Consider the following 13140-nt stretch of genomic DNA (forward strand, 5'->3'; position numbering starts at 1 on the left):
CCGACCTCAACCCCGACTTTTTTTATTCGGGGATGGCTTAACCGCGACCCCGAAAACCCCCGACATTTTCCCCCAACCCCAACCCCGACTTATTTTATTCGGGGATGGCTTAACCGCGACCCCGAAAACCCCCGACATTTTCCCCCAACCCCAACCCCGACTTATTTTTTTCGGGGATAGCTTAACCGCGACCCCGAAAACCGCCGACATTTCCCCCCGACCCCAACCCCTACTTATTTTATTCGGGGATAGCTTTACTGCGATCCCGAAAACCCCCGCCCTCAACCCCGACTTATTTTATTCGGGGATGGCTTAACCGCGACCCCGAAAACCCCCGACATTTTCCCCCGACCTCAACCCCGACTTTTTTTATTCGGGGATGGCTTAACCGCGACCCCGAAAACCCCCGACATTTTCCCCCAACCCCAACCCCGACTTATTTTATTCGGGGATGGCTTAACCGCGACCCCGAAAACCCCCGACATTTTCCCCCAACCCCAACCCCGACTTATTTTTTTCGGGGATAGCTTAACCGCGACCCCGAAAACCGCCGACATTTCCCCCCGACCCCAACCCCTACTTATTTTATTCGGGGATAGCTTTACTGCGATCCCGAAAACCCCCGCCCTCAACCCCGACTTATTTTATTCGGGGATGGCTTAACCGCGACCCCGAAAACCCCCGACATTTTCCCCCAACCCCAACCCCGACTTATTTTTTTCGGGGATAGCTTAACCGTGACCCCGAAAACCGCCGACATTTCCCCCCGACCCCAACCCCTACTTATTTTATTCGGGGATAGCTTTACCGCGATCCCGAAAACCCCCGACATTTTCCCCCGACCTCAACCCCGACTTATTTTACTCGGGGATGGCTTAACCGCGATCCCGAAAACCCCCGACATTTTCCCCCGACCTCAACCCCGACTTATTTTATTCGGGGATGGCTTAACCGCGACCCCGAAAACCCCCGACATTTTCCCCCGACCCCAACCCCGACTTATTTTTTTCGGGGATAGCTTAACCGCGACCCCGAAAACCCCCGACATTTTCCCCCAACCCCAACCCCGACTTATTTTATTCGGGGATGGCTTAACCGCGACCCCGAAAACCCCCGACATTTTCCCCCAACCCCAACCCCGACTTATTTTTTTCGGGGATAGCTTAACCGCGACCCCGAAAACCGCCGACATTTCCCCCCGACCCCAACCCCTACTTATTTTATTCGGGGATAGCTTTACTGCGATCCCGAAAACCCCCGCCCTCAACCCCGACTTATTTTATTCGGGGATGGCTTAACCGCGACCCCGAAAACCCCCGACATTTTCCCCCAACCCCAACCCCGACTTATTTTTTTCGGTGATAGCTTAACCGTGACCCCGAAAACCGCCGACATTTCCCCCCGACCCCAACCCCTACTTATTTTATTCGGGGATAGCTTTACCGCGATCCCGAAAACCCCCGACATTTTCCCCCGACCTCAACCCCGACTTATTTTACTCGGGGATGGCTTAACCGCGACCGCGAAAACCCCCGACATTTTCCCCCGACCTCAACCCCGACTTATTTTATTCGGGGATGGCTTAACCGCGACCCCGAAAACCCCCGACATTTTCCCCCGACCTCAACCCCGACTTATTTTACTCGGGGATGGCTTAACCGCGACCCCGAAAACCCCCGACATTTTCCCCCGACCTCAACCCCGACTTATTTTATTCGGGGATGGCTTAACCGCGACCCCGAAAACCCCCGACATTTTCCCCCAACCCCAACCCCGACTTATTTTTTTCGGGGATAGCTTAACCGCGACCCCGAAAACCGCCGACATTTTCCCCCGACCTCAACCCCGACTTATTTTATTCGGGGATGGCTTAACCGCGACCCCGAAAACCTCCGACATTTTCCCCCGACCTCAACCCCGACTTATTTTATTCGGGGATGGCTTAACCGCGACCCCGAAAACCCCCGACATTTTCCCCCGACCTCAACCCCGACTTATTTTATTCGGGGATGGCTTAACCGCGACCCCGAAAACCCCCGACATTTTCCCCCGACCTCAACCCCGACTTATTTTATTCGGGGATGGCTTAACCGCGACCCCGAAAACCCCCGACATTTTCCCCCAACCCCAACCCCGACTTATTTTTTTCGGGGATAGCTTAACCGCGACCCCGAAAACCGCCGACATTTCCCCCCGACCCCAACCCCTACTTATTTTATTCGGGGATAGCTTTACTGCGATCCCGAAAACCCCCGCCCTCAACCCCGACTTATTTTATTCGGGGATGGCTTAACCGCGACCCCGAAAACCCCCGACATTTTCCCCCAACCCCAACCCCGACTTATTTTTTTCGGGGATAGCTTAACCGTGACCCCGAAAACCGCCGACATTTCCCCCCGACCCCAACCCCTACGTATTTTATTCGGGGATAGCTTAACCGCGACCCCGAAAACCCCCGACATTTTCCCCCGACCTCAACCCCGACTTATTTTATTCGGGGATAGCTTAACCGCGACCCCGAAAACCCCCGACATTTCCCCCCGACCCCAACCCCTACGTATTTTATTCGGGGATAGCTTAACCGCGACCCCGAAAACCCCCGACATTTCCCCCCGACCCCAACCCCTACGTATTTTATTCGGGGATAGCTTAACCGCGACCCCGAAAACCCCCGACATTTCCCCCCGACCCCAACCCCTACTTATTTTATTCGGGGATAGCTTTACCGCGATCCCGAAAACCCCCGCCCTCAACCCCGACTTATTTTATTCGGGGATAGCTTAACCGCGACCCCGAAAACCCCCGACATTTTCCCCCGACCTCAACCCCGACTTATTTTATTCGGGGATAGCTTAACCGCGACCCCGAAAACCCCCGACATTTTCCCCCGACCCCAACCCCGACTTATTTTTTTCGGGGATAGCTTAACCGCGACCCCGAAAACCCACGACATTTTCCCCCGACCCCAACCCCGACTTATTTTATTCGGGGATAGCTTAACCGCGACCCCGAAAACCCCGGACATTTTCCCCCAACCCCAACCCCAACCCCGACTTATTTTTTTCGGTGATAGCTTAACCGCGACCCCGAAAACCGCCGACATTTTCCCCCGACCCCAACCCCGACTTATTTTATTCAGGGGTAGCTTAACACCGACCCCGACTTAACTTAGCCCCCGTACGAACACTAGCAACAGGCCTAAACAATCAAATCAATCCGGTATCTCATTGGTTACGATACTATCTTTAAATGTATGATTTATAGTTTTATACACTTATGATATTAGTTCACGTTAAAACCATTATATGTATTAATCATCAAGTATAAATTTTTTTTATATTGATTTCCATAGACAGTACCGACATCGTCGATTGCAAGTTAAAATTGATTCTCGGTCTAATATGGACGTTAATTCTGCACTACTCCATCTCTATGCCCATGTGGGAGGGCGAAGACGAGCCCTACTTCGGAGGCAAAGGTGGGCCGACGCCCAAGCAACGTCTGCTGGGCTGGATCCAAAGCAAACTCCCCGACGTCCCGGTTAATAACTTCACCACTGACTGGAATGATGGTCGTGCCCTGGGGGCCCTGGTCGACGCTCTGGCCCCGGGACTGTGCCCCGATTGGCCCGATTGGGAATCTAAGAACGCTCTTCCGAACGCCCTCGAGGCCATGAACTCGGCTGGAGACTGGCTGGGTGTTCCTCAGGTACGTGGCTCTCGCTCGGAGGAAATTGACAGGAGTCATTTTGTCAGACAATTTATAACGCGTCAATCCATAAGTTACATATTTCCAATAAGTATGACCATTAGCCAAAATTTTCAAACCTGTTGCCCAATCAAGGTTTAGCACAGAGCCACCTAGTTTCTGAAATATGCCCAAGACGAAATACACACTCTGGGGGCTGATTAATATCCGTAATCGGTGTACAAGCCTTTACAGGGTTCGTACGGAACCTGGATAAGTCATGGATTTTTTATTTTTGAAAAAAGTCAGGGATTTAAATAATATCTAAGTAAAAAGTCAGGGATTAAAATAATATCGTAAAAAGTTAGGGACAAGTCGGGGATTTAAATAATATCTACGTAAAAAGTCAGGGATTTAAATAATATCGTAAAAAGTTAGGGACAAGTCGGGGATTTAAATAATATCTACGTAAAAAGTCAGGGATTAAAATAATATCGTAAAAAGTCGGGGATTTAAATAATATCGTAAAAAGTCAGGGATAAGTCAGGAATTTAAATAATATCGTAAAAAGTCAGGGATAAGTCAGGAATTTAAATAATATCTAAGTAAAAAGTCAGGGATTAAAATAATATCGTAAAAAGTTAGGGACAAGTCGGGGATTTAAATAATATCTACGTAAAAAGTCAGGGATATAAATAATATGGTAAAAAGTCAGGGATAAGTCAAGGATTTAAATAATATGGTAAAAAGTCAGGGATAAGTCATTGTTTTTATTAATAACGTATAAAGTCAGGGATTTTAAATCTGAAATTTCGTACGAACCCTGCTTTAGCTTTGACTGTACTAAAGTGATTACGTAATAAATTACAGAACTTGCACTACCAAAGGCTGTAGTCACTGTAATCTGTGTACAGAATTTAAGGAAGTGGTACATACTATACTACTTAGTTCGTATTCAGAGCTGTTGCGCAATCAAGGTATAGCACAGAGCCATCTAGTGTCTAAATACGCTTAAATCGAAATATTCTACTGCCAAGGACGATAATATACTCTTGAGATTCGAAGCATGGCGAGTGAGTAAGTGTCGAGAAAAGCTTCAGTAAGAAAATTAATCAAATGATTCCGTAGTCCCACCCTCCAAAAATCAAATGATTCCGTAGTCCCACCCTGAAAAATCAAATGATCCAGTAGCCGCACCGTCCTAAAATCAAATGATCCAGTAGCCCCACCGTCCTAAAATCAAATGATCCAGTAGCCCCACTCTCCAAAAATCAAATGATCCAGTAGCCTACCCTAAAAATGCAAATGATCCAGTAGCCCCACTCTCCAAAAATCAAATGATCCAGTAGCCTACCCTAAAAATTCAAATGATCCAGTAGCCCCACCGTCCAAAAATCAAATGATTTCGTAGTCCCACCCTCAGAATTCAACTGATCCGGTAGCCCCACCCTCCAAAAATCAAATGAGCCCGTAGCCTCACTCTCCAAAAATCAAATGATCCAGTAGCCTACCCTAAAAATTCAAATGATCCAGTAGCCCCACCGTCCAAAAATCAAATGATTTCGTAGTCCCACCCTCAGAATTCAACTGATCCAGTAGCCCACCCTAAAAATTCAAATGATCCGGTAGCCCCACCCTCCAAAAATCAAATGAGCCCGTAGCCTCACTCTCCAAAAATCAAATGATCCAGTAGCCTACCCTAAAAATTCAAATGATCCAGTAGCCCACCCTAAAAATTCAAATGATCCGGTAGCCCCACCCTCCAAAAATCAAATGATCAAGTAGCCCCACCGTCCAAAAATTCAAATGATTCAGTAGCCCACCTTAAAATTCAAATGATCCGGTAGCCCCACCCTCCAAAATTCAAATGATCCAGTAGCCCACCCTAAAAATTCAAATGATCCGGTAGCCCCACCCTCCAAAAATCAAATGATCCAGTAGCCCCACCGTCCAAAAATTCAAATGATTCAGTAGCCCACCTTAAAATTCAAATGATCCGGTAGCCCCACCCTCCAAAAATCAAATGATCCAGTAGCCCCACCCTAAAAATTCAAATGATTCTGTAGTTCTTAAAACTTGTGGGACAACTCTGCTCTTCGAACTGGTTAATTTGATACACTATCATGACCTCACAACCGAAAGAAGCAAAAAACGCTCCAAATTCATTTACGGTTTTTCTGTTACATAATTGGGTATGCGTGAGAAGCTGTTGAGCGTAGTAACGTGTACCACAGTGACGCCTTAAAATGGTCTTACAAGACTGCAGGTTTACACACGTCTAACACAGTCGGTTTCTCCCGTCTTTAGTTGGTCACCCCGGAGGAGATGATCAATCCCAACGTGGACGAGCAGTCCATGATGACCTACCTCTCGCAATTTCCTAATGCGAAGCTCAAGCCAAATGCCCCTTTGCGGCCACGGACCAATCCAAACAGAGTTCGTTGTTACGGACCGGGCATCGAACCGACGGGAGTTACTTGCGGATCGCCGGCCAACTTTACTGTCGAAACATTCAGCGCCGGAAAAGGCGAAGTTAAAGTTGTCGTCGAAGATCCCAAAGGAAAACCTGTGCCTGTAAGTTCTGAGATTTCATTTTTACCGAATTCTTGGGCTTCTTATTTAATCGTTCATTTAAATAAGAATTAGTATCTGAATTAGCCACGCCCATTTATAGATCTTAACCCCCATTCTTTCGTTAGCCACGCCCATTTATAGATCTTAACTCCCATTCTTTCGTTAGCCACGCCCATTTATAGATCTTAACTCCCATTCTTTCGTTAGCCACGCCCATTTATAGATCTTAACTCCCATTCTTTCGTTAGCCACACCCATTTATAGATCTTAACTCCCATTCTTTCGTTAGCCACGCCCATTTATAGATCTTAACTCGCATTCTTTCGTTAGCCACGCCCATTCATAGATCTGAACTCGCATTCTTTCGTTAGCCACGCCCATTCATAGATCTGAACTCCTATTCTTTCGTTAGCCACGCCCATTTATAGATCTTAACTCCCATTCTTATGTTAGCCACGCCGAGAAAGGTAATGTGAACTTTAAGCAGCGTTTCAAAATCATTTGACATAACAACCTTCTTCTAAAAATAAATATCTTAATTAGCCACGCCCACCTAAACATATGAAATTACATTCCTTGGCTAAAATCTACTTTACACCCACCTAATAAAATGACGTAGTCACACACCACAAAGGTTTATATTCACCTTGTCCACCAACAAAATAATTTATTTTAGCCACACCCACATAAATAATATCTACTTTATCTACGCCTACAAATAATCTGACATAGCTTTCAGCACCCACCGAAATTTTATTTTAACCTTATCTACCTCGAAAATAATTTAGCTTAGCCACGCCTCTATAAAGTTAAATCCCGCCTTCTAAAACTAGTAAAATATTGTTTTTGGGGCTTACAAAATGATTTAGCGTTGAATTATATGACATTAATTATTTTTGAAAGTAAGGGAGGTAAGTTTGTAATTTTTTCTATCTATTTGCTCGCACACTTATTGGGGGAATACGTAAGTGTGTATGTATTGGTATCTTTAATTTCCCTGCACGCTTTATGTCGAATATTTTTAATTTATTTATTTATTTAAAGGAAATATAGAACAGTTTTTCTAATTATCTTTTGTAAATTCCTTGTTTTCAGGTTGAAATTAAGTTTAACGATGATCGCAGCAAGACCTATACCGTTACTTACACGGCTAAAATGGAAGGAAAACATAAAGTATGCTCCTCATTGATATTCATAGCTTTCGTTTCCATTTTTCATTAGCGTCAGAGTGTTTTTGTGTTTCCTGTCAGCTTTCAAACAAATAAATAAGATTGTATTCGGATTAACAGAGACTATGCGGGCAGCATCCTATTCGCCTCGTTATTCCTAGGAATAAAAGTTACGGCCTTCCGCCTTTCCTCTTGTAATCTTTCCCTTTTCAGCCACGCCCTTACGCCTTTCTTCTGATATTTTCTCTTTCATACCACGCCCATCCAACTTTCTTCTTATAATTTTCCCTTTTCTGCCACGCCCTTAGGCCTTTCTTCTTATAATATTTCCCTTTTTTTTGCCACGCCCATAAACCTTAATTCTTATGATCTTTCCTCTTTGCTGCCACGCCCTTACGCCTTTCTTCTGATATTTTCTCTTTCATACCACGCCCATCCAACTTTCTTCTTATAATTTTCCCTTTTCTGCCACGCCCTTAGGCCTTTCTTCTTATAATATTTCCCTTTTTTTGCCACGCCCATAAACCTTAATTCTTATGATCTTTCCTCTTTGCTGCCACGCCCTTACGCCTTTCTTCTGATATTTTCTCTTTCATACCACGCCCATCCAACTTTCTTCTTATAATTTTCCCTTTTCTGCCACGCCCTTAGGCCTTTCTTCTTATAATATTTCCCTTTTTTGCCACGCCCATAAACCTTAATTCTTATGATCTTTCCTCTTTGCTGCCACGCCCTTACGCCTTTCTTCTTATAATTTTCAATTTTCTGTCACGCCCTTACGCCTTTCTTCTTCTAATATTTCCTCTTTCATGAAACGCCCATCCAACTTTATTCTTATAATTTTCTTTTTTCTGCGACGCCCATCTACCTATCTTCTTATAATCTTTCCTCTTTCCTGCCACGCCCATACGCCTTTATTATAATTTTTCCTTTTCTGCCACGCCCATCCACCTATCTTCTTATAATATTTCCGTTTCCCTCGTGCTTCCGTCATTCTTTTACTAATCTTTACAATTTCCGCCACGACCTTTTGCCTTCTAATCCTTCCTTTTTCTGCCACACACATTCACCTACCTTCTTATAATCTGTCCTGCCACGCCCATATACCTTTCTTCTTATAATATTACTTTTCTGCCACGCCTATCCTATCTTCTTATAATATTACTTTTCTGCCACGCCTATCCTATCTTCTTCTAATATTCCGTCTTTCTTTTACTAATCTTTGCAATTTCCACCACGCCCTTCTGCCTTTCTTCAAATACTTCCGCCTTTCTTCTTGTAATCTTTCCCTTTCCTGGCACGCCTCTCTGCCTTCCTTCCCCCTTTCTCTTGATAAGGGGAAAGAGACTCCGGTATATCCCTAAGCTCCATGTAGGCAGAGAATATCTTCCGGGAATCATGAAAACAGAGGCTATTTGCTGCGGCCACATCGTCTGTGTTAACCTGGAAACATTTAATTAACTACTCTCTCTCTCTCTCTCTTTCCAACTACACGTTAACTAGCTCTCTCTTTCGTAGCACTTTATTTAGTTAAAAACTTGCGCTTTCGTCCACAGATCAGTGACATTTCTTAACACTTTGCTTTTTGAAAAATATATACAGTGCCATCTGGAGGGGACGGTGATATAAAAATATTTATTTTTCTCCCTACGAATTAGGTCAAAGTGTTTTTCGCCGGAAAGGAAGTGCCGAAAAGCCCTTTCGAAGTTATGGTTGAAGGTTTCGCGGGTGACCCCAAGAAAGTCACAGCCAGCGGACCTGGTTTGGAGAAAACCGGGAATCTGGTTGGCAAGCCCACCTACTTTGATATCTTTACCAAAGGTAAAATTTTGGTTTAAAGGTAGAATTTAGTTCGCAGTTTCTCTTGTAGATGGCGAAACAGTCGACACTTTAGCTATTTGGTGTCAGAAATGGTTGGAGCTCGGTCCAAAAAGAGGAGTTTAAATAACCCTGGCGCCATCTCTATGCTGTTGAGACAGTTAAGGATAAATAAGAAGATAGTTATCTGTTTTGCATATAGATGGCGCCATGGTCTATTGGGCCCCATAGTTTATGACAGTGCTTCAGCCACCTTGCAACCCTATGACGTTATTTTGTTCCGATTCTGCGGTGGTGAATAGCTCCCAAAATGGCTGCCTGTGGCCATTTTACCAGATGAATTCTGGATAAGCGGATGATTTTATCAGTTTACTATCTTTGCGCCTGCTTTTGAGGAGCAGTAAAAAGTGTAGCACCAATAATCTGACCTTGAAGACTAGTTGACCGCGTAGAGTTATTATCTCCACCAGAATAATCGAATAGTTTAATTTAGCGTAAAGTATCTTCTTGAGTTTCTAATCTTTATATTGTATCTTATTAGACGCCGGCAAAGGTCAAGTGGAGGTCATCATCCTAGACCCGATGGGCAACCGAAACACGGTTCCTTTGCGTATTAGGAAGATTGCGGATGACCAGTACCGTTGCGAATACGTCGCCCACACGAACGGCCTTCACTCGGTCAATGTCTTCTTCGCCGGTCAGCTCATTCCCAACAGTCCTTTCGGCGTCAAGATCGCACCCGTCTGCGACGCCCGCAAGGTCAGAGCCGTCGGACGCGGTCTGCAAGCCAATGGCGTCAGAGTCAAGGACGTCGCCGACTTCAAAATCTACACTGAAGGAGCTGGTGACGGCGATTTGGACGTCAAGGTTATCGGACCTAGTAAGACACCTCTCAAATTATGTTCATTTTCATGGTATCCCGCGTAATACTTCGCTTTCACTTCGTAAGGTGGTAATCCCGAGAAGGTAGAGCTGAAGAAGTTGGACGACACGACGTACACCGCCGCTTACCATCCGGCCGTGGAGGGACACTACGTGGTCATTATTTCCTACGGTGGACAAGAAATTCCCCGAAGTCCCTACGAAGTCAATGTGGGTCCCTACAAAGAATCCAAGATCGTGGCCTATGGTCCCGGACTTAGCGGTGGTGTAGTGGGACAACCCGCTTGCTTTACCGTCGAGACAAACGGTGAAACAGGAACGTTAGGTAATTATCCACCTTATTCCAACCCGTTTTCGTTCTTCCAAAGAATATACACTGTCCAGAAATGGAATTAAGCAAAATAATACGATTCTGCTACGGGTACTAGAGACAAACAGTTTTACTGTAGCTATCATACCTTTGACCTAATTTGAGTAACTTCCTTGGTTCTTCCAAGCAGAAATGATTTAACGGATCCCAATTACTTTTGCGTATCTAAGTTATTTTTTATGGAAATGCTAAGCCTAGTTTTTCGCAGTGTTTTGGTTAATTTAGGACATTAGGTTGAATAACAAGGACATTTGCTGGAAATTTTACTTTAAGTGGTCAGGGAATTGTTGACTAATGAAAATTTTTGAACGGTGCTTACCATATTAAATTACACACCGCTTACATAAATATTCCTATCTGAGGCTTAGCGAATCACAAATTGATCCATGAAATTGGAATGTCTTTGGTAGGTTTCTCAATCGAAGGCCCTTCACAAGCTCGAATAGAATGCGAAGACAATGGTGACGGATCCGCCAACGTCCGTTACTACCCAACTGCCCCCGGAGACTACTCTGTTCACGTCTTATGCAATAACGAAGATATTCCCAAGTCGCCTTATATCGCTCAAATCTTGCCCAAATCCAATTTCCAACCCGACAAGGTATGTTTTTTTTCTCCCATTCAACCAGTAAATTATATTCGTTTCAACGATAATTAATTCATGTACCAGAATATAGAACTGTAAACAGTGCCCATTATCCCTTGGCAGGGCCCCTAATCCTAGAGCTTTTTGGGCCGCTCGACATCTATCTGCCTCTAGTGGTACATAAATAAAAATAATAATCAGCTAGTCTTATACCCAAGGCACCAGCCGCACCACCTTAGGTCCAAGTCATCAAACGACTTTTAATGCCATTTAATTAAGGTGGCCCGTATAAATTGCGTAGGAGGGTAGCCCTCGACATCCACCTGCTCCTTGTGGTACATGGGCCCCTGCTCTTGGTGGGCACCTAGGCGTCAACCTTATGGATAATTCGGCACTGATTGCATGATAGTTTGTCTGCTTTCGATTTTTCGTGACACTGTCACACAGACGATCGCCATCTTTGTTTACATTTTGTGACTAAATAGCAGACAAACTTTCGCTACAACATACGTGAGAATGGTACCAGTGTCTAATGCCATTGACCCATATTTTCTGCAGGGTTGGCAAGAACCAGCCAAACTGGTTTAATCCCGATTTAACCACCAAAAAAATCCATGGTTAAAACCACTTTTTTTTTATTAACATTCACTTATTGTACTCTGTTACGTTGTCTCACGAAGTAATGAGGGCTAGATATAAGCAATTGGGGGATCTTAAAATTCATTTTGCGCGTGAAAATACGCAGCCATGTTAGGGTATTAAAGCAGGTAAATAAGCCTGCTATACCTCACAATGTAAAGGTACTGCAAAAAACGTAATTTTGATCATTTTCGAAGTAATGAGAGATAAGCAATTTGAGCATTTTTTAATTAGTGGTTTTAACCAAACTGGATTTTTAATTAAAAAATAATCCGTTTTTTTTCCAACCCTGATTCTTTGGTACCTGAATGTATTATTGGTTTTAACCATATCCGATTTGGTTCAGGTCGAAGCTCACGGCCCAGGAATCCAAGAGAACGGTGTCGTTCAAGGACAACCAACCGAGTTCACGGTCGACACTAGAAAAGCCGGTGCTCCCGCTCCTCTGGACGTGTCCGTTCTGGACGGGGAACAGAAACCCATCCCGGTTAAGGTACAGGACAACAAGGACGGAACCTTCAAATGCACATATCAGCCAAAAAAGAAGGAAAAACACGTGGTGCAAGTCAATTACGGGGGTGTTGCCATTCCTAAGAGTCCATTCAGGGTACGTAATGATCCGTTTTTAATAGGAAATTTGCGAATTTAAAACTTTAAAAAAATTAAACATTTTCCTGGTAGGTAAACGTATCTGAGCCAACAAACGCTGCCAAAGTGAAAGTATTTGGTCCTGGAGTCGAGCCAGGAGTCAAAGCTAAAGTGCCAACCCACTTCAACATTGACGCGAAGGGTGCCGGACCCGGTATGTCGCCGTTTTCTTTCAAATTTTATTTTAAACCGAAATTTTTATTATTTATGGCCTCATTAATTAATTTCCCTTCCCATTAGGCGAATGTAAGGTAAAGTTAACAGACGACAAGGGAAAAGACGTACCGGTGAAAGTTGCCAATCACGGTGATGGAACGTACACCGTGGATTACGTCGCTCCCGCCCCTGGTGACCACAAAGTCAACATTAGCTATGCCGGCAAAGATATACCTCAAAGTCCGATCAAAGTATCAGTTAAGCCCCAAGCCGATACTTCCAAAGTGAAAGTTAACGGCCTCGAACCTAGTAAGATTTCGTTGTTGTGTTTGAGACAGTGTGTCGTAGTTTAATGGTTTTTTTCACCATCTTTAGCCGTTTTCTTGGATTCACCCACCGAATTCGTCGTGGACGCTCGTGCTATCAACCAGAAAAGCGACGCGACTGTCAAATGTCAGGTGCAAAATCCTTCCGGTTCTAAAACGGACTGTTTGGTAAAACCTCAGAATGATGGCACTTACAAAGTCATGTACACGCCCTTTGAAGAAGGTAATGTCGAATATTTCAAATAAAAGAATTGTTAATTTAATTATTTTGATTATAATTATCTT

The 13140-nt window shown here is 44.4% G+C and overlaps 1 protein-coding gene across 2 annotated transcripts in view; it reads left to right on the forward strand.

Annotated features, from left to right (window-relative positions):
* Positions 1-13140, forward strand: part of cher (filamin A protein cher) — a 90992-nt gene that overhangs the window by 26956 nt on the left and 50896 nt on the right. For both annotated transcript variants that reach the window (XM_090175848.1, XM_090175859.1), the window contains exons 4-14: positions 3353-3708; positions 5995-6261; positions 7357-7434; positions 9089-9251; positions 9790-10128; positions 10198-10455; positions 10911-11101; positions 12072-12332; positions 12407-12527; positions 12614-12838; positions 12905-13078. In XM_090175848.1, coding sequence (XP_090031974.1) covers positions 3353-3708; positions 5995-6261; positions 7357-7434; positions 9089-9251; positions 9790-10128; positions 10198-10455; positions 10911-11101; positions 12072-12332; positions 12407-12527; positions 12614-12838; positions 12905-13078 — 2433 coding nt within the window. The remainder of the gene's footprint in view (positions 1-3352; positions 3709-5994; positions 6262-7356; positions 7435-9088; positions 9252-9789; positions 10129-10197; positions 10456-10910; positions 11102-12071; positions 12333-12406; positions 12528-12613; positions 12839-12904; positions 13079-13140) is intronic.

Source organism: Leiobunum rupestre, chromosome 1 (genome assembly GCF_980474605.1).
Source record: "Leiobunum rupestre chromosome 1, qqLeiRupe1.1.hap1, whole genome shotgun sequence".
Lineage (NCBI taxonomy): Eukaryota > Metazoa > Arthropoda > Arachnida > Opiliones > Sclerosomatidae > Leiobunum > Leiobunum rupestre.